Source organism: Xiphophorus couchianus, chromosome 19 (genome assembly GCF_001444195.1).
Source record: "Xiphophorus couchianus chromosome 19, X_couchianus-1.0, whole genome shotgun sequence".
Classification (NCBI taxonomy): Eukaryota; Metazoa; Chordata; class Actinopteri; order Cyprinodontiformes; family Poeciliidae; genus Xiphophorus; species Xiphophorus couchianus.
Window position 1 is genome coordinate 1747196 of NC_040246.1, and position 22226 is coordinate 1769421.

General features: G+C 41.6%; 1 protein-coding gene across 1 annotated transcript; it reads left to right on the top strand.

Annotated features, from left to right (window-relative positions):
- Positions 1–15607, top strand: LOC114134850 (LBH domain-containing protein 2-like). The gene is made up of 4 exons (XM_028001707.1): positions 1–223; positions 10695–10773; positions 12803–12977; positions 14813–15607. Exons 2-4 carry the CDS (start codon positions 10696–10698, stop codon positions 14878–14880), a joined length of 321 nt encoding a protein of 106 aa, XP_027857508.1. The 5' UTR covers positions 1–223; position 10695; the 3' UTR covers positions 14881–15607.
- The last annotated feature ends 6619 nt before the right edge of the window (positions 15608–22226 follow it).

A 22226-nucleotide genomic window follows, 5' to 3' on the forward strand; every position in this document is an offset into this window, starting at 1 on the left:
TTTCGTACGAGCGGTAACTTCACAGAGAACGTTCTTCGCTCCTCCGCCTGTCGCCCACATCATCATCATCATCATCATCATCATCATCATCATCATCATCATCATCATTCGCAGCAGCAGCAGCAGCAGCAGCTGAAGCATCATCGGCAGCAGGATCAGTGTGATGAGGCAGCGGAGGAGGGAGACCTTTCTGCTCTGAGACTCTGGATCAGCCCGCAGACAGGTAGGAGCGCTTCTTCTTCCCATTAAGACAAAAATAATAATAATAAAAAAATTAAAAATAGTATTACTCTCCAAGCTCATTGTAATAGTTTATATATATATATATATATATATAAAATAAAAACAAGAAAAAAATTGTCGACATGAAAATTATTTTTAAAAGGGGGATTTGAGTGTTTTCCGCATGTGGTGGAGCTCTTTCTAACACCATCTACCTGTTGTACAGGGAGTTAGTTTAAACTTGCGCTAAAACAGCCAGTCTAGACATTTACGTACATTTTTTTTTTCTTTCTTTCTTTCTTTTTTTTTTTTTTTTTTTTCAAAGTTACGTGCAATGCTTTGCAGAAATATAAGCTTCTGTGCCTCCGAAATATCAGGGGACTGGTGAACTGGGGCAACAAGCAGGAGGAATCAAACTGAACTTCAGCTGGAGGACAGCAGCGAGGCAGCGAGGCGTTTCACAGCCAGAGGAAACGGCGCTCCCGTTTTTGGGCGCAGCGAAGAAATTTTCTTTTGGCCCCAAATCTCACAGGATTTAGGGGGGAAAGTGGCATTTTGAGACGGAGTTTCTGTTTTAAAGAGACAGTTCTGCATTCTTGAAATTAGATTGCATTGAAAGGCAGCATGCAGTTAAAGTGCTACAGATTCTCTGTAGTTCTGTGGACAGTTTTTATTTCTATGCGCGTCTGTTGGATTTTTAGTTTTTATGTATTTACATTTTTCAGCGCTCCTGCTTCCTCTCAGTCTGGAAACACGACTGTTAGGTTGATAGGTCTCTCTAAGTCGTTGCCAGTGGTGAGTGTGTGTGGGGTTGTGTGTCTCTATCCTTTCTACCTGGTGTACTTTTGGACATTAATAAAGTGTCTCATTTATTTATTCGATCTTACGCTATTCAAACTCTGTTGGTGTCTTCATTTAGTACAAATCCAACTTATTTGGTACAGTCCAAAACAGGCCATGATTGTAGTCGATTTCTACATTTTCAGACAATTCCAGTCCCAGAAACGTTCAGGGGATTCACGCTAACTTTATTTTGCGAACCTTTTAAAATGACGGATGCACCGATCGGCAGTTTTCTGGCCGATCAACGTCTGACCCCGTCGACTCCAATTTTTGGCCAATTTAGCCAATTTTTTTTTTTTTGACTGAAAAGTTGCTAAGTAAAGCGATGAAGCTGCTATATTTAGTAAACGTGTTAACAGATGTGACCTGGTGAGCGGGGTTGTCCGCCAGGCCCCTCACGGCAGAGCAAAAAGGAGACCTTGGCCGATTTTCAGACCTCTGCAGAGGAAGATGTGATCGGTGGATACGGTCGGTTTCTCATGTAAGTATCGACCGTTTACCGAACTCCCAAAATAAAATAAAATAAATTACATTTATCGTTGCAGCCATATGTTTGCAATGAGCTGTTATTTATGCAGAAGCGTGTTATTATTTATAAAAAGGAAACGGAAACTGGAGGTAGTAACTGGTAACAGAACCAAACATTTACAGTACAGAGTAACTATCTGACTACTGATAACTACTGATCCCAGTTGTCAAACATTAAGCTCAGTTATGTATTCAAATGAGTTTCGTTCACAAAATAACCTGAGTAAATGCAAAATGCAGTTTTCAAATAAGGAGTTTAGTTATTAAGGGAAGAAAAGCCTGTAAAATAACAGTTGTTCCTCCTGTTCAATCCTGAGCTGGTTGTGATTAGCAACATTTCATTTTCTGGAAAGCTGAGAACTACAGGAAAGAGAAATCATGTAAGCTGATCCGGTGCAACAACATGAAGTGGAGTGAAGTGACAGTGAGTTCCATGATCTGTTTTGCATTTTGAACCTTGTATAATATCATTTTTTATTGATATCTAAACGCCTCACTGGGGACAGATATAGTAAATCATCTCAGGCTAAAATATTAAGTATCTGTTCCTACTGGAAGCTTGTCTCTACTCAAATAAACTAATAAAGTCAAATTCAGCAATGAAAAAAGAAAAAAAAACAGGGTTAAAATTGGGATTCATGCGAGAGCTCTAAGGCAAAAACCAATGCTGAGAAAAATAAAGAACATTTTTCCGTTTTCAGAAAACATATTTCAGCGATCCCGAAGAGTTTTGACTAAATCGTCTACAGACTGAGGAGACAAAAATTGAACTTTTTGAAACATGTTACACCTGACAACAAAACCTACACAGGATTTCAGAGAAAGAACATTGTTGACAGCAAAGCACAGCGGTGGTGGTGTTATGATCTGGGGCTGCTTTTCTGTTCCGTTCAGGATCCGCATAGTTTTGTGTTAATTGTTTGAACCATGAATTCTTGCTCTCTACTAATAATGTCCAGTTAAATGTTGATGCAGAAGCACAGTTGGCTTCTCATAAACCCTCCAGTGTGACTTAATTAAAACAATGGAGCAGGAGATTGGGCCAAGATTCCTCCTCAGCGATGTGAAAGACTCGTTGCCAGACATTTGAAACGCCTGATGGCGTTCAGTTGTTGTTGTCAAAGCTGGTACAATCAGATACTAGGCTGAGAGAGCAGTTATGGTTTCACATAAGACCAAGTTGGTTTGGAAGGCATTTCCCTTAATAAAAGAAATCGCAATATGAAATCTGGATTTTGTGTTTATTCAGGACGATCACGGGCGGATCCATTTAAAAAATAATCTTTTTTTTTGTGTGTAAATAAACGACTGTAGGCACGTGAATGTCTTAAAGGTTTCATAAGGTCCCATCGTTGTACCGCTTTAAGAAAAATGTGAGCGTTACCTATTGCAAAGTAAGATACTGCCTGCTTTAACAGAACCTCACTTTAAAAATGAAGAACTTTCCCTTTAGTTGCTAAGCTGAACGTGTTCGAGTTGTGGCGTCAGTGATGTAAGAGAGAGTGGAGGAGTCGTTTTCATAGTATCCCCTCAACGCTCTGGATCTGCCAAAGAAAAGTTGTGAAATCAACTGGCTGCCGAATAGCCCCAAAGGCTCTCCGCTTAAAAAGTCTCGACTGTGTTAAATCTGCTGATGGGCTCAGGAAAGAGGACAAACTGTGGTGTGTGTGTGTGTGTGTGTGTGTGTGTTTTTTTTTTTTTTTTGGTGTTTTGAAAAGCAAAATGTGAGGATTAAGCGCAAGACTGTGGGTGATTTTCTGAAAAGCGCTATGCCATGCTCTTCAGTTGAAAACTGCTTAAAATGGTTCATAATTCACTCATAGATCAGAAGCTGCTGGCTTCAGCCTTAGATCTGTGACTGGTGGTTCTCTGCTATACAGAAGAGTTTTAGAGATTTTTCTTGGTGCATTCATCTTCGCCTTATCGTTTACTCATCAGAAACACCAGCAAATCTGGCGACACAATAACATATTTCAATAAATACAAAGCATTAAGTCACCCATATGGCGAGCAGTGGCCATTTTCCTTATTGAGGTTGTTTTAAGACGACAGTTAGCATGCTGTCTTCACCATGTCTCTTTAGCAGCTGACCATGGGCTGTCAGAAAATATCCTGTTCAATTAACAATCTGATGCTATTTTTTAAAATATTTATGTTAATATATAAAAAGCAGAACAGCAAAGTGTTAGCATATTCTGTTTAAAATGTGTTTGAAAAATACTAGAAGAGTTGGGAGCAACATCCTGGAGACCTTGCAAGGATATTCAGGTAGGATGGGTAGGAAATGTAGTAAGTGTTCTTTTGCTGTATGTTAAATTTGGGTGATATGTACAAATAAATATGATTATCATGATGCGGTTTCAGATTAAAAGAGGCAGTTTCCGACACAGGATCTGTTACCACGCAAACTCAAAGAACAAGTATTATAAGAGTCAAGTTTTTCATGCTGTGACAATCTCATAAAGATCTGGGGCAAAATATATCCAGTCACACTTTTGCTAATTCGTATTTGAATCCTGTTTGAATTATTAGGGGTTTAACGGTGTATTTGTCCCGAAAGGTCATGGTACAGATGTCGCAATCAAGTGCATGCAGTCGGACAAAGAATATATTAGCTGCAAAGGATCGCAGCTCTCCTCTAGGAGACGATGTGCGTTTGTGTTGAATTGCTCTGGTCCAGGCTAGGTGCTGTGGCAGAAACTGAATAGATGAACTACCAAACCAAAGCAATTCTCACGGTTCTTAGTCACCCAGCTCTTTTGTCACTTTGCATTTTTGGAGATTTGGCCTCTTCGCCCCAGATACTTGTAGGCACGGCCCTGTTGCCCCGATCTCAAGTATCAGACTGAAGTCATGTCCCGACCAAGGTTTTTTTTAAATTTCCTGGTATCTAACTTGGTGATACCAGGTTAGATACCTTGGTGGCTGCACTTTTTGTCTTGTGCTCACCTGCAGGGCCATTGAAAGCACAAGAATTTTGAAGCAAATTCAAACCCCCCCTGGGAGCCGGTGTAGTGAGGACAGAGCCGGGCGGATATGACTGTATTTGCTTGATTTGGCGAGAGGTTCGGCTGAAGAGTTCTGTAAGGCCGTGATGTAACTGGAGACTGACAGCTGGCTCATGCCTAGCGACTACTAATACCATCCATTTCATTTGTCACTCAGAATTTGAACACCTGGCTGAGTACAACATGTTCATTTAGGCCATTTTTTTCTTACAAGTCTGTGCTGTAAGACATGCAAATACAAGATTGGTACTTGTTATGGTGAAGACATAGTGCTAAGTGGACTATGTTTGAAAATCTGGATTATATTTTGCTACAGCAAACTTGGAGTGTGTTTCATGAAACATTGACACACATGCCCTTTATGTAGACCTTTTAATGTTTTTTTTTTTTAGAAGCGTTTATTAGTTTTACATTACAGGGAGATGTGATGACCCATATTTACAAGATATTCACAAATGACTGTACTTACATGTATCTCCTCATCTATCTGTATTGTACTGTGTAAACAAACAAAAATGTTATCACACCTGTGATGTGTTGTTTAGCTTTAAAGCTAACCTCATAGCATTCATTGTTATGCTCTATTGTATGTTTATGTGGTTAAATATGGTAAGTATTTTCACAGTATAATAATATCCTTAAAACACCGCCTTTAAAACGATACCATTACTATAATATTTATTCTCACCATATCCAAATACTATACAATTACTGTTATTTTGAGTTTTACACATATAACAATAAAAAATATAGAATAAACACTTTGTAAATGTATTAGTAATTTCTTAGTCCTTTTTGGACTTTACTACATTTTTGTCTGAAGATTGTCAGAAATCTTCCAGTGTCATAAAGTAACACTGGAAGGATAACAAGCTAATATTAGCTAGCTAATTAGCTGGACCATCGGCTCTGGTAGACAACCTGGAGTCAGTTTCTGATTAGACATGCTGCTGTTATGTAGGGTGACCAGACGTCCTCTTTTTCCCGGACATGTCCTACTTTTCAGACCTAAAAAGATGTCCGGGGGGAATTTAAAAATCGTCCGGGATTTTGGTCAACTGCCATTACATTACATTACATAGCTTACAGTGCATTGTGATTACATTGCCACTCCGTTCCACGACTCCATTCCAGGTTTCTTTGTATGGCAAATTAGTCACACCCTTCTCCCCAAATCCAATCACGTTGCATTATGTGTGCGAGTGTGTGTGGGAAAAGTAAAGATAGCTGAGTTCACTTGTACACCGGCCGCTAGACTAGTTAAACCTTAAGTGTGACAGGCGATAGCACATGTGTGTCCGCCGATTCTACGGCAAAAATGCCTAAACGAAAGTGTACGTTTACGGAGGAATTAAAGAAAAGATTCCCGTGCTTTCGTCAAGGTCGTGATCCCTATGAGGCGGAGTGTTTGACGTGTAAGGCAGGCACTTATGTGTCTGTGGCAAATAAAGGTGCCAACGACCTGCAAGTGCACGTGAAGTCAGCAAAGCACGCGAAAGCAGCCAGGGGCGAAAGCTCTTCGGCTAAAGTCACAGATTTCTTTGTGACAAAGTCAGATAGTGCAGCCGTCACTGCAGCAGAAGGCAGCTTTGCTTTCCATACTGTAAAGCACCACGAAAGCTACCGATCAATGGACTGCACGTCTGGGTTGTTAAAAAAAGGCTTTCACAGACTCCCCAACAACTCACCCCCCCCGCTGCACGTTGTCCTGGTTTTCCCAAAGTAAAATATGGTAACCCTACTGTTATGAATTGTCAACTGTAGTTTGAAAAGCATACCTTATTTAGACACCACGACTGTCTACTTGTTTTGCTTTTGGAAATATTTCCAAACAGACATTTCTTCTTTCTTTTTAAGCAAGAACAAAAAGTGTTAGCTTGTTTTTAGCCAGCTGGCAGCAGTGGGCCAGGTGGAGTGCTGCATCACTATGTATACTTAATGTGTGTAGTGAATAGAAGAAGAGCCTTCTGACACACACTGAACTGTGTGAACTTGTCAACAGACTAGCTGTCCATTTTGCAGCATGTTATTTATGTGACCTCACAAACCTGTCAAGTTTTGGATTTGAGAATACGGGAAATGTCGCCATCCGGTGGCACTGTCACAGCGGGGGCGGGGGGCGGAGCTAACGTACGAGCGGCGGGGGCGGAACTAACGTACGAGCTGAAGGGTCCGGACGGCGGGTCAAATACGGGATATGTACACGGCGGGAAAGGGGGGTAAAAAACTGTTAGTTCCCGGGCCAAAACTAGAGACTTGACAGGTATGTGTTACATGGACAAATAATGAAACAAATCAAAGCACTTCACAGGGAGGCTTTAATGAAATGGAAGCTATAATGAGAGCTACAACAAGGTAATAAATTAAGCAAATAAGGACAGGTGGTGTAAACACCAATTTAAAACAAACAGGTGCATCAAACATCACAACCCTTTTTGCCAAATGAAATATTTTTGAGTGGATTGATTTGCATTAAAGTGCCGCACATCCATGACCTATCACCTTACATTTCTTTTTTATATATATATTTTGTCTTTTTACAGTGGAGCTTACATAAAATGGCTAAGAATAAGTTCTTCTTTTCTTTAGTTGTTTCATGTTTTAAATTCTAGATAGCCATGAAAGCATTCCTGAGCTCTGACATGCTAGATCTCGGTAACGGCTGGTCGTTTCACTCCTTTTGCCATTTTTTGTTTTGTTTCTGACACATCGTTTTTTTAAAAAGAGTCCACCACTCATTAGTTTATGTCAAATCTCAAATGCAAAAGCCGAATGTAATGCAGCAAACTTCCTGTTTTATCCTTTTAAGCTGTAACCCAAAAGAAATATGATGGAGATGGAAAATTAGCCTTTTAAAAAAAATCTCAAGGTTAAGTGTCTACATTTGTTAGGGAATAGTACACACAGAGACTAATAGAGTTGGTAATGCTAGCTATGCTAATCATGCTAATAAAAGTCTCTAAAACACAGTTGAAAATGTCAACTTTGTAACCAAACGTAGGTTTTCTCTTACATAATGTGACGTCTCTTCTGCTTCTTAGATAAATAATGCATAACTACTTACAGAAAATATTTTAAATTATGTTTATATATACCTCCTAAAAGTAAAATTAGCTGAAAACCGGTACTGGCAGGTCAAAGCTTTGTAAAAACAATCTCTCCATCTGTGACACTAATTGAGTCTCTCTTTGTTTTTCGATATTTTCATCTATACAGTCAGAATAGAAACTCCCATCATTTGGTGTTTCTTTGGTTATGCAACCTTTAGCTAGGTTCGCTTCAAGCTTTTAAGGCTTGTGTTAGATCCTCTCTCTGCCCTGATAGTTTTATACTTTAGTCTCAAACCAGAAAAACACGCTAGAACAACTTGGTTCGAGTTCAACCATTCCAACAGTACCCACGAAGCGCATTCATTTACCTAAATTTAAATTCGGTAAGCACTTAAAACACTAGCTGCTGGAATGCAGCTCTATCCAAGAGGTGAGCAGAAAAGTGTTTTCACATTTCCCGTCTCTGCTGAGGCGCAACAGAAGTGGCTTCCTGTGAGCACGAACCTCGGCAAAAAAAGAAAGACAGAAAACGTCGTCTGCCGTGTCATGCTTGGCCTGAACATTTAAATTCTTGAGTCTGTTTCGCTCCGTGCCACCGCAGAGCCGCGGCACTTTGCGGAAACATGATCGTACTGAAGCTCTGCCCCCAGCCTGTGAGTTTGCTGCCTCCTGAGCAGCGGAGCAGAGAGCCGGCAGAGCGGCCGCGGCGCCGACTCCCTCCCCGGCCGAACAATACCGGCCTCTGATGAGGAATAAAAGCTGTATTGTTTCCCTCGCCGAGAGATGATGATGGGGATGAAGGGCAGAAGCAATTTCAGGTTTCACAAAGACAGTCTCAGAACAACACGACCCCCGACCTGGCGGTGGTAATTGCAGCGTCGCGGCACACATGAATACCCCCCAAATCAGCCCTCGGGCCTCGCGCGTCCGAGCAAAGTGCACCACTCAGACAATCAGAGGCATTAAATCTCAATCGCTCGTACCCATGGCAACAGCAACTGCTTGTCTGATTGCCGCAAAGTGGGGTCTCTGATAACTTGTCACACGAAAGGTCACGCTGTTATTGTCTGCTGTTTTCTGGAAGTACGGTTAAGTGTTTTATTAATATCCGTTTAACCGCAGCGTTCATTAAGCAGCGTGATGGGAAAGCAGATATGTCTTCTCTTTTTTTGATGAGCTAACCAGAACAAGGTCACGGGGTCAGGATGATGCTGCAGCTGTCGGTGGGTATGAGAGGAATCCACCATGATTCTGATGTGGAGAATATTGTCGGAAGAAATTCCTCAAGTTTAAAAGCTTCAGTATGAGAAAAAAAATCTGTGACGCTGCGCTCAGTACCAAGGGATGCACTTAAACTAAAACAAATAGCTATATTTGCAACAACCCAGAACAGAAATCAAACACGGAGAAGCGACATTTAGTTTTATACTTTTAATATTGGAGCAAGAGCTAGAGGAACTACTGTTAGTTTACCGACCCAAAACAACTGGAACCAAACATTTCGTTTAATACCCCTCCAACCTTTTGTCTTTCTTTTGGTTTAGTTGTTTTGTCTGTATTCATTCTAATTCGTGTGAATCACTTTGGATGGCCTTGCTGCTGAAAACGTGCCATATCATTAAAATTATCTTACCTTAACTTATCTATATATTTGGGTTAGTAGAGCTTTAAAACTAGAGGTGCACCGATCGCGGTTTGACCTGCCGATTCCTATTTTGGCCAGTTTTATTTTTTATATCTGAAAAGTCGCTAAATAGCTCAGCTCTGCTGGGTGACTGCTGTTACTTTGGAGTTTTTAAGAATTGCTGGATCGGATTGGTCGAGGCAGACGGCTTGAAATTTCCCTTCCATCAGAAAAATGTTGAGTTTCGGGTCTCAATGCATCAAGTCAGGTTTATTTGTGGAGAAAATCTCAGCAACGAGGCAGTTCAAAGACACATAACACAGCAACCGGTTGGGAAACAAGCAATAAACATTACATTTCAAATGCCATCATCAAAATCATCAAGCACATATCAAACATGTTGACTGACGCTCCAGGTTTTATGAACCAAAGGCAGCTGTGAACAGGCGGCTTTTTAGGCTTGATTTAATGCGTTTTGGCGGTTTTGCAGTTTTCTGGAAGTTTATTCTAGATGTGTGGACATAGAAGCTGAAAGCTGCTTCTCCATGTTTGGTTCTGGTTCGTCTAAAATCCTGTGTTGTTTTTCATTAAACATTTACTGCTTTTTACATTTTTTTTTTACTCGTTCTTGGTCTCAGTGAAGGCATGTGGATGTTTCCCACCGTATTCAAAACCGACTTCAATGCTTTTGAAAGCGACGCGTTTTTCTACGCCTGTTTGATGTTAGCTGATCAGCGGGTCAGAAGCCGCGGCTTTTTGTCTGAGATATTTTTTAGTGTGTGCCGGGTCTGCACTGCGACCAGGCCAGTTATTGTTTTGTTCTCACATGGCAGGAATCCACAGGAGATTCCTATTCTGCTCTTTTTTTGCTAAAGTTCCCCGCCGGCAGCTGAGGTGCTATAAAGGCAACAAAACACCCATATTTAGATCCAAGTCTTTTTGTCTTTCAGTTTGCTTCTCGTACTTGGAGATCCTGTTGTTTTTTTTTGTGTTCACTGTTTCAACATATAAGCAACGAGGCGCCGTGAAAAGCCTGGAGCTGAGGCTGTTACATGCTAATGCCCGCGCTCTTCAGGCTGGCAGCCGGGCTGTTGTTGCTCCACAATTCTGCGCCGCTGATTGACCACCTCCCGTCGCTTCTGTGGTGTGTGTGGGATAGTTGGCAATAATAGGCCATTGTTGTCGGCCAATCAACGGCAGCTATTACTCCAGGCCTTCCTGAGTAGGCTTGTGAACAACGATGTCAAAATGACTCCTGAATAATTGCAGCGAATAAAATGAAAAGTATCCTGAACTAATTGAAAAAGCCGCACATGCCTCAGACATAGATCCTGCCGCTCGAGACAGGCTGAGTACGAAAGCATGAATATGTGATTAAAAACTGATGATGTGCAATAGGTTTTTTGTTTTCTTTTTTAGGATGGCTGATGTTATGAACTCCTTGGAGCCTGGGACGGAGGACTTCAGCGGAGGAGGAGCAGTAGGAGATCAGGACTCAGTATCCTTCTTTGTGTGTCTGTTGGTTTGTGTTTTTCATTTCATTGGCTATAATAATAAGTTACATTTGATGTATTACAGTGAAATAACTACAGTGGACCTGATAGGTTTTCTATTTTAGATTCAATATTGATGTCCTTTCTGTGTGATGCAACTCCAGATTGTTTGTGGAAATTTTTACTTTTCACTAATTTGTTTTTTTTGAGCACGTCTAAAATATTCGAAAGAAAATGAGGCTTGGGAAGCTGAAACACTACCAGCGCAGTGAAACTTCACACGTTATTTGCTGGTGTTTGCAAAGCAGCCAATCCAAGAGCACTATTTATTTTCCTTGGTGCTGATTGGCTGCGCCCCTATAGCAGGGATAAGGAAGACTGCAGACGCTAGCTAACAAATTAGCAGCCCGACATCTATTTTGATTGAAGACATGCCTCAATAAGTACTATAACTGCATCTTCCATCTTGCCTGTCCGTATAGTGGGCTCCATGTAAATGCTACATGTGGTGAAAAACATCTCATGTAAAACCGGTTACTTTTCTTCAGCAGGAACGGGAAAACGTAATAAAGTTGAAAGCGTCTTTTAGCAGATCTGTGTTAAAGTGTATTCTGTCCAGTAGAGCCGGCATTAAGCCGTCATTCAGTTAAGTCATTGTATGAAAATGAATCGGGCCACGTACAGAAGCCCCAGAACATCTAGAGCCTTAAAAAAAAAGACTTGAGACTAGAATGGAGATTAAACTTCCAGCAGGTCCACCACCCTAAACATGCCGCTACAAGAGTAGCTAGCTGCATGTTTAGTTCAGATTGAAGCATGTTCACACGGTCATGGTTTCTGCGGTTGAAACAATTCGTCCTCCAGTTCTTTTGGTTGGGGAAGGAAGCGCTTGCTTTTGATTGCATTTGAATCTGTTTCCACTGGTCACATGGTGGAGCTGGGCCTATCGCGGTTTCTCGTTCAGCCACTGCCTGCACCTTGTCACACTTGATTACTCCCACCAGTGCTCCCCCACCTCACAGCCCCACGCAGGACTGGCTAGGAAAGCTTCAAAACATCGCTGGGTGACGAAGTCAATGAGGACAGGCTGTTTTTGGTCCAGGCCGATATCAGTGAAAACAGGAAGTAGGTCATAGCGCTTCTCTGTCTCCTATGACAGTTGCTGTGTCTTTATTTGCCTGGGAGCAAAACAGGCAGTTTAATCAAGTTCAGCCAGAGCGACTGAAAAGTATAGCTTCAAACAGAACTTATAAAAAGCATAAAAATATAGAGGTGAAAAGTAATGTCGGGTATTGGAAAGAGAAACAAAAAAGAAATGTGAGTTTCTTGAAGCAAAGTAGAGCTATCAGTAATAGCTCCCTTACTTTGTTGTAGAAACATGTCGTGTCGTAAGCTGCGCTTCCATTACATATGCGTGCAAAACTTTGTCAGTATTCTGCCGATCTGTAAAAAACCCACAATTTCGCAACTGCGGCATTTCCATTAAATAAGAAATGCAATTAAAATCACATGTGAATACATTTGTAAGTCAATAAAAACATCCTCCATCTACTTCCTGTCGTTTTTCTTCTCCATGGTTTACGCTATTGACAACATCCGGTTGTTGATCATGTGACTGGTGTGATGCAAAAAAAGTGTCCCCAATACAGCTTTGTGGAATAAACCAAAAATCCCACCTTTTATTCAAAAATTTGTTTTTTTTTTGTTGTTTTTTTTAATTGGCACATTACATTAAGCAAATTTATGTTTGAAATGTCAATTTGCGCCACGAAAATTCAGCTTTAGTGAGTTTGTACAAACGTAAAGAAAATGTCAGTGCTATAGAATGTTAGCGACTAAACTAGCCCTAGCCTTTCCAAATCATTGTAAAACAATGATTTAAAATGCTACGAGATAATCAGCAGTGTACATAGATTTACCTTTCTATGTCTGGTTTGCCACGTTGTTGGCCTCAAATTTGACGTTGGAATGAGGTCGCTTTAATTCTCCAAACTATGACATACCTGGCGGTAACCTTACATAAGTTTGGAACAGATCTTCCCAGAAACACACGAGAGGTTTCCGAAGCTGTCCAAGAGGCTCCCCTCCATTGTGGTGGAGCCGATGGATGCGGCCGAGGTGGAGAGCGGCGAGCTCCGCTGGCCGCCAGACGATCCCGGATCCCCAGACGCCCAAAGTGAGAGACGGAGAGCTGGCGATCAAACCGCAGGTGAGCAGGACACAGAGGCTGGTCTGGCGGCCATCTTGTATTTGACGCAGAGTTACTGTGGAAATCAAAGAATACAACAAATGGCTCAGTAAATTTGTCTTCACCTGATCTCTGGTCTCAGGAGTACTTGAACCCTCCTATACTAATACGTATAATATTTATGAGTACAGGTTAAGTTTGAAGTCTAGTGCCTGGATCACACGGCAAGATTTTTGTGTCAATTTTTGTCTTGTTTTTTCCCTTCCAATAATCTTAAGCGTGTTGCATGTCATGCGTAGCCAATCAGAAAGCAAGGTGACAGAAACACGGAGGAGAATTGTAAACAAAGAAAGCAAAACAACTACCATGACGCACCATGAAGTCCAGTGGATGTCAGCAATGTCTTTTTCTCTGTGAAATACAGTCCACAATCTATCAGCACTGCTTCTTCCCAGTCGGCCATGTTTGTTTACTCTGAACTCGCGTTTCATCTCGAGAGATTTTCCAAGGTTTCCCATCTGTCATCTGAATGTTGGTTAGCGAAATTGATTATGGTGTTCTACTGCCGTGTCTCTGGATACCACACACTGTACGACCAAACTTGCTAAAGTTTGTGGTCTCAGGTTTTGACAACGGTCTGTCATTTTGACCACTCAAAGTACACTTACTTATACACCGATTTGCAGAGCAATAGCTTCCAGGAGGAAGCTGGAATCGAACTTACAACCTTTTAATCACAAGCAAAGCCACAGTTTTTAAACAGAGAGTAAGCAGAGTTATGGCAACATTTGCTCTGTTAGTGGCTTTGTCTGGAGTAGAAACACAGCTAACCAGGATCACAATCTCGATAGAAAAAGTACGTCCACCTTGTGACAGCAGTTGTTCCTTCAATAGCTTTGAAGTGTCCTGAAGTGCGACGAGGTTGAACACAAAAAGATCGGGTCGAGTGTGTCATCTGTAGTGATATACGCTCAGCTCAGCCGGCAGCCCCTCCAGGAAGGTGACCCGGCTAAACACAGCGATCACAGCACTGAGTGAGAAACTACAGAAAGAACATGGAGGTTATGAAAGCGACAGTTGTAAATGAAAACATAAATGGAGAGCAGCAGGAGGTAGGAGAATAAAGAAAAGTGGTCAGGTTGTCCTCCCCTATAGCAGCATAACTACTGAGACAGCTCAGTATAACCTGAACCAGTCCACCAGCTTTTAAAGTGTTTAACAGAGTCTTAAAAATACCTCCAGTAAACCTGGATGCTGGCTGTGTTTCCGTTACAAATGAGCACCAAACTTTGTCTATATTCAGCTAATGTGGAAAATACAAAATTTTATAATTGCAACGTTTCCATTAAAAAAAACGCGGGTAGGTTTGTTCATAAAAAAAATTTGTCAAATTCCTCCAACTACTTCCTGTCGTCTTCTTCTTCGTGGTTTCCACCAGAAGTAACATGAGGTTATCGATCATGTGACTCGTGTGTTGGGGAAGAAATGTTTCCATTGCAGTCTTGAGAAATAAATAAACTTTGATACGGCTAAAGAACCCCCCCCTCTAAAAAAAAACGATTCATGCTAGCGCCCAAAACTATTTTTCTCATTTTTTTTCCAAAATTCATGCATTTCCATTGAGGAAATTTATTTTCAAAATGTCAAATTGTGCAATTTTATGTTCAACGGAAACCCAGCTACTGAGAGCCAAGTGTTCTGGTGGAAACAATCGGCTTTCTTGTATATATAATGGAGCTTGATTATTCCTTAAGAGTAAGAAGACGTAAGAAGAAGAATTGTGAATAATTTTAGAAGTTTTAGAAGGAGGATGTTCTGCCTCCTCTGAAACAAAATCCTCTCTGTGTTTGTTGCAGGTGAGGAGAAGTCAAATGCCGGAGAGAATGAAGAGGCTTCAGGGGTAGAGATGCAGGAGTCAAACTGAACAAAACCGTATGAAATACACTGTTACTCTACAGAGCTGAATAGCAGAGCGCCTCATGAGGACAGAACCTGACAGGAAGGTGAAATAAGGCCGGACGGCCGACAAGCAGATTTTTAAACGATCTTTAAACGTTGGGCCTGGAGCCAGAGTTAAGTCACTTTTTATTCTAATTTATGTTTTACAGTTTAAAAGATTTTATTTATTGGGAACCAATGTTATGTTCAGCTAGTTTCCATCACTCTGCTTAAAAGTAGGTAAACTGTAAAGTTGTTTGCTTCAAAATGATAATATATACTATTTAAATATAAAAAATGCAATAACTCCAGGCAGCAATAAATACAAAGACTTTTCTTCTAATTAGACTCTTGCTATTCGTACATATTTGTAGTTTAAATTTGAATCCTCCTTCCTCTGGCTCCAAGCCCTCTTCGTCCAGATGCCCATCATCTTCATCATCATCATCAGCACATCTGGCGAGGGCGGATGTCTCTAAATGCTTTATGAAGTATTTAGCTCTTGTGTGCCATATTATTACTTATGGTAGCTGCTGTATTTTGTGCAGTTTTACACTCTTTAGATAAAAATGAAAGTCGGTGTCGCGTGCTGACTGCTGTGGTAAAAACATGGTGATTTTGGTCTCACTGTTCACTTTGAATGATAGCTTTGAAGATAAATATGTATCTTTTATTTGATGTTATGCCATTCTGTAATAAATTATATGTGTAAATTCTGTCTCCCTTTAGCGGTTGTTGTATGAATGCGCGTGTTGATCCGGTGAGATTAGCTGAGACGTTATTCTGACCTGGTAGGTTCACAGGAGTTCAGTTTTATCTGACGGAGTCAGTGAAACTGGTGAAGGCTGACCAAGAGTTTAACCAGACTCACATAAATCAGAGATTAATTGAGGCTGACCCCCAAAACAGCAGTTCATTAACCCAGTGTTTATGAAAAATAATAGTTGTTAATCTGCTTTTAAACCTCAGTGCATACATTTTGGAGGAAAAACACATTAACAAAAAAAGAAATGGAAAAAAAATCTAGCAATAACATAAATCTTGCAATGACATATATAAATATATATTCATATAACATATTTATATATAATCAATATATATATATATATATATATATATATATATATATATATTTGTATCAATCTATACAAATAATCTATACAAAAATGGATATATTGGTATATTTTTTTCAGCTTTTTAATTTTTTTTCCGGTAACAGCTACGTTTGCTTTTTAATTTCCAACTTAAAAGACAAGTTTATTTTTATTAAAATTGGCTATTCTTTTAAAAACACCATGTGAATGTAAAGAAGTTAATTTAGTGTTCTGTCAAATTGTGTCTAATTTTTAAAATCAGTCAGTCAAGCTATTTATCATGAAGTGAATTCTTTATTTTCCGAGGGAACCAACATTCCTACCATAGATTTCAAAAGTAAAGTCTAGCACGTATTTGTCAATGCTATGCTCATATTATTTTTTTTTATCAGAGACTGATACGAGTCATCTAAAGACTATTTCTGAATATGGGTGTTTGGGCCGTTGCCCTTAAAACTGGGTTACTCTGAAGATGGAGGCGACAGGCTCCTGTCTGACAAGACTTGGATGCTTAAAAACGTCTGGGTTCCTCTTTTAAAGAGCTACTTCATGTCCTTAAACAAAACAGAAATTTATTGTACATAGTGACATAATCACAAATAGCTAAAGCCTAAAAAAAACATCCTAAAATATTTAAAACTCATAAAAAACAAACGGTTTGAGTGCATAACACAAAGAAACCCTGGCTGCATCTAAGATCTGCAGGGCGACTCGCAGTGAATGGTGAATTTAGATTTTCTGCATGGCCTCAAATGAATATAAAAGAAGTAATGTCACATTGTGAGAGTTATATATGCTACACAAGTGATGGCGAAAGAGAGAGTCAGTAAATCCAGTGGAGTATTAATGAGAGCTGTCCACGTTAGCATGCGCTGCTGCGGCTACTGGCTCCACGCACGGCTGCAAAATGCGACACGCTGCTCTCCCTAACAGCTACGAGGTTGAGCAACAATAAAACACCGTAGCGGTAGTTCAGTGCTGGTGAAAGCTGGAGCTGTGTGTTGAAGACAGCAGAGTGTCAGTTTGCAGCGCAGCTGTTCAAAGTTATGTAATAACTGGACTTGACAAGGATGGGACTGTTAAGATAATATCTGACAGCTGATTGGTTGGACAACCCTCCAGGTGAGGGCGTCCAAAACAACAGCCGCCAAACGCTTCGTGTTTCTAAAGGATTATTGAAGCGTGACTCAGCATTTTGTTCAAACTGTGAGAGTATCACGAGTCCAATGTGTCGAATTTGGAAAAAAATGCTAAGAACATTTGAAGAAAGTACAAAAATACACGGACGATGAGAAAGTCCTAGTATTTTACAGTCCAGGCAGCCAAGCACTGTTTGATGCTTGTGACCTTTGAGCCCTCAGGAGGTACTGCTTAAGAAAATGTCACACGACTCTAATCAATAGCTACATGGGCCCGGGGGTGTTGGAAAATCATTGTCACTCAGAGGAGCAGAGCTGGGGGTTGAAGCTGTTCTCAGGAGGCGAGACGTTACAGCAGGTCTGAGTGAAACTCTGCCAGACTCATCTCAGACGGACGGGGAGACGGCGGACAGATGGCCTGTGTGCAGACCAGGCTCTATTGGGAAAATGGTTATTATGATTATTTATCCCGAAGATGGGAACATGAAATGCTAGCACATAGCATGGCACGACGGCAGATGCTAATCTGTAAAGTTTTGGAGACATTAGGAGAAGAATTTACTGGAAATGAAAAGAAACAATGACTAATCTGGGCTCTGTCTCTGTGGGTTGGATAATTTAGTTCAGGGGTGCCCAAAGTTGGTCCTCGAGGGCCGGCATCCTGCATGTTTTAGTTCCACGGTACCCCATACTCCCGGAGAACCCCCCACAGGGCTCCCCGAAGGACACGGTCGAACACCTTCTCCAAGTCCACAAAACACATGTAGACTGGTTGGGCGAACTCCCATGCACCCTCCAGGACCCTGCCGAGGGTGTAGAGCTGGTCCAGTGTTCCACGACCAGGACGAAAACCACACTGCTCTTCCTGAATCCGAGGTACGACTATCCGACGGACCCTCCTCTCCAGGACCCCTGAATAGACCTTGCCAGGGAGGCTTAAGAGTGTGACTCCCCTATAATTGGAGCACACCCTCCGGTCCCCCTTTTTGAACAGGGGGACCACCACCCCAGTCTGCCAATCCAGGGGAACTGCTCCCGATGTCCATGCAATATTGCAGCCAACACAACCCTACAACATCCAGAGCCTTAAGGAACTCCGGGCGAATCTCATCCACCCCCGGGGCCTTGCCACCGAGGAGCTTTTTAACCACCTCGGCGACCTCGTCCCCAGAGATTGGAGAGCCCAACCCAGAGTCCCCAGGCTCAGCTTCCTCAATGGAAGGCATGTTGGTGGGATTGAGGAGGTCTTCGAAGTACTCTGCCCACATCTTCCTGAGTAGAGGTCAGCAGCACACCATTCCCACTATAAGCAGTGTTGGAGCCGTACTGCTTCCCCCTCCTGAGACACTGGATGGTGGACCAGAATCGCCCCGATGCCGTGCGGAAGTCTTTCTCCATGGTCTCTCCAAACTCCTCCCACGCCCGAGTTTTTGCCTCAGCAACCACCCGAGCTGCATGTCGCTTCGCCCGCCGGTACCCATCAGCTGCTTCCGGAGTCCCACAGGCCAAAAAAGCCCGATAGGACTCCTTCTTCAGCCTGACAGCATCCCTCACCGAAGGTGTCCACCAACAGGTTCGAGGGTTGCCGCCGCTACAGGCACCGACAACCTTGCGGCCACAGCTCCGATAAGCCGCCTCAACAATGGAGGCACGGAACACGGTCCACTCAGACTCCATGTCCTCCACCTCCCCCGGGACGTGTTTGAAGTTCTGCCGGAGCTCCTGTGAGACGGAGTTAAAGCTCCGTCTCACAGGGGATTCTGCCAGACATTCCCAGCAGACCCTCAAAACACGTTTGGGCCTGCCAAGTCTGAATCCACATTTATCCACTCAAACTAAATATTTCGGTTAATCACATCCTGGAAATTATGGATTTTCGCTGTGGTGCATTTCTTACATCACCAATATCATTTGCACAACAGCAAATTCATTTATCAAAATAATTAGCACCCAGTTGATATGCGCAAAAGTGTTCAAAATGGAGAGTTCAATCCACAAAAGAGAGCATTCACATCAATAACAAACTTGGCACCTTGTCTATGAACAAGACAGTCAAATGGCTACGTCAGTCATTAAGCTCACCAAATATAATTAGTTACATATTTCTGTATTTAGTGAGGTGAATGAGTTCAGTACTTATTTGGTATCATATCGATTCAAAAATGGCAGCTGCAGCTCAGGGAGGAGGTGGAGGAGAACCACCTCTACTCAGACGATCTAAATCATAAAAACAAACTGTCAAGGCATGGTGACAGCTTAGCAAATATGTAGAAAGAAAACATACAAATATATTATAAAAGTTACATACTGCAACTTTAAACTTTTAATTTCCCATTCAAACACAACCGAGAATCCTGCAGTAAACACGCCAGCCTGCACAAGTTTCTCTTCCAATAACCGGAGCATCTACAGTTAAACCCATTTCAATTCAGAACTATTCTCATCGGAGATATTACAGGCACGTGCTTATTTTCAAAATCAATAAACCTCTCATGTCGTGAAATGATCTTTCAATAGATGCCTGGAGTAAGCCTTTGGAGCGAACAGTTCCTGCAGAGGGACAGAAGCCCCAACGACCTGGGCAGGTGTGAGAAATATGTGAAAAGACAGAAGTGGACAATCCTTTCAAATCATTTCACAACATTTTGGCCAATAATCAATTCTGTAACAACCAAACTAAAACAAAACAAAAAAAACTTTTATTGGGACTGGATTCATGTTTGTTTACCTGACATTTGTTGCTACACAAACATCAAAAAAAGGGAATAAAGGTGCTTCACTAACATTTCAAAGTGAGTTTAGCGGTTCTCCGTCTCTCCTCCTCTCCGTGTCGCTCGCACACGCAGATGAACAGCGGACACAAACGCGGCTCCCACATGCTCTCTGATGGCTTGTTGAGGTTGATCCACTGCTAAAGGTCAGCCCGGTGTCTTGATCCAGACGGCGAGATGGATGGCCAGATCGCCCGTCTCACTTCGTCCCCGCGCCCCGTTCGCCTCTCGGAATCTGACCTTTTCCGATGACAACCCTGTGAAGTGCACTCCATCGGAGCGAGCGGGGTCACCGCCGGGGAGAGCGAAGAGCTGCGGGGAAGGAGGCAACGAGGGGGAATGGAGATCTCGGCGTCAATTATCTCTCAAATGTCACAAGCTGTTTTTCTGAGGAAAAGGAGACTTGCTCTTTCCTCTCCTCTTCAGACGGACAGGTCGAGTCGTATTTTACATATTCATAGCTTTTTACGTTTGCTGGTGTGGCTACAGTTAGGAAAACGTTACTGATCAGTAGAGGTGAGATCAAATGATACTTTTGAGCCAAGTTCGATGTTTTGTCAAGGTTCTGGGTGATTTTTGTTGTTTTTTGACATTATTCCAGTTGATCACAATTTCCTAAGACAATTTGGAAGTTGTTCTTGTTCACAGAATCTCAGTCTTACTGGAGTAGACGGAGCCCATGCAGTCATGAACTCGCCACACACACAGACCGTACCACTTCTGATGAGCTGTTTGGGTTTTGGACCCGGCAACATTCACCGTTTACAATAACCCAGAGAAAGCTTGTCCATATTTATTTTATGAACTAAATAAAATAAAATATAAAATGAGGAAAATCAAGCATCTCAGAATGAATTATAAGATTCGTTAACTTCAAAATTTGTTTCAATTTTATACATCTAAAGAGATTAAAAACATTTAAAAAGCCTGTCTGCTTTCTGTGTGTATATTATTCACTTTTATCCCAAGGAAAATTTAAATGTAGTTTTTAAATGATTTCCTTTATCAAGGGGGTAAAAAACTATCCAAACAATCTGACTCACTTAGGAAGAAAAACATAATAACTTTATGTTACCATGACTTACAAATTAAGAATGGATTTATTTTCCAATCAATGTCAAATTCTGTAGGAAAAGTTCAGCTTCAAAATAGATTCTTGAAACTAAACCAATTTTTCCTCCATCGGACATAAAATAAAAATAAATTCACAAGGATTAATATGCGCTAGCAAAACTTGGAAGTGAAACTTCTGACATCACTGAGGGCCTCCTATTGGGCCCTGTGGAGTGAATTTGAAAGCTGATTGGTTAAAAGAAAACATTGCCACTGGCAACACAGAGAGAGTGAAATCTGATCGGACAAAACACAGAAAATACACATTGACATGTACGGGAAGCAAAGCAGCCCGAGTACCACTACAAGAAATAGAAGAAACCATTGAACGTAAATTACTAACATTTAATGGAATAAATGTTAGTAATTTATGTAGTTAATATGTTAGGGATTGCGATGGTGTTTGGGACAGATGAGAACTGTTGAAACCAGTCCGCTGATTTAACAAAATATGGGCTAATGAACCTGTAAATAAATAAAGCTGATTTCATTGAGGGAATGTTCCATTATCTGTCCTCACACAGTAAAGACATCCAGGACAGGAAGTGTGCAAAGAACAAAAAGTGATGACGTTGTAATTTACCCCCTACTTTCCAGAAAATCCATACTAATGGATCTTTGTCCATTTAACTTGGTTCTCATACATCCTAATAGTGTGTAAATTCCTACACTTGTGAAAACTCAACTCTCCTACATTTTGGCAGGTTTCCTCTGACGGTTCAGTGTCATTTTTTTCCTGCCCACTTGTGTTTAATTAACACAAGTTTGACTAAAGCTGAAAAAAACTAAACGCATTAGCTTCCACGGACGTTATCCGCCCGGCCCACCTGAAACGACCATCATCATCCTGCTCCGCCGCGTGTCCTTTGGCTACTCTTCTGTTTCATTACATGGAATTGATTCATGCAGGCTTCCGCCACAAAGAACACTCAGACAACGCTCCTGGCCGCTTGTAAATGCGTGTATTTAAAAGTACCTTTTAACACAACCATTAGAGCTACCGAGTGTCGCGAGCGGAGTTGTGTTTTGATGATGTCAAAGTGTGCCGCGCCAGGACTTTCATCTCCCGCTCCCGCTGGCTTCAAAGGCCTCTTTTCCCCGGCAGCCCGACGTGAAGCACGCTCCCTGCGAACGGCCCGACGCCGATCCTGTAGCGTTCCACCAGCCCAACATCGGTCCGTTCAATGTTCTCAGGTCAGTTTATGTTGGGAACAA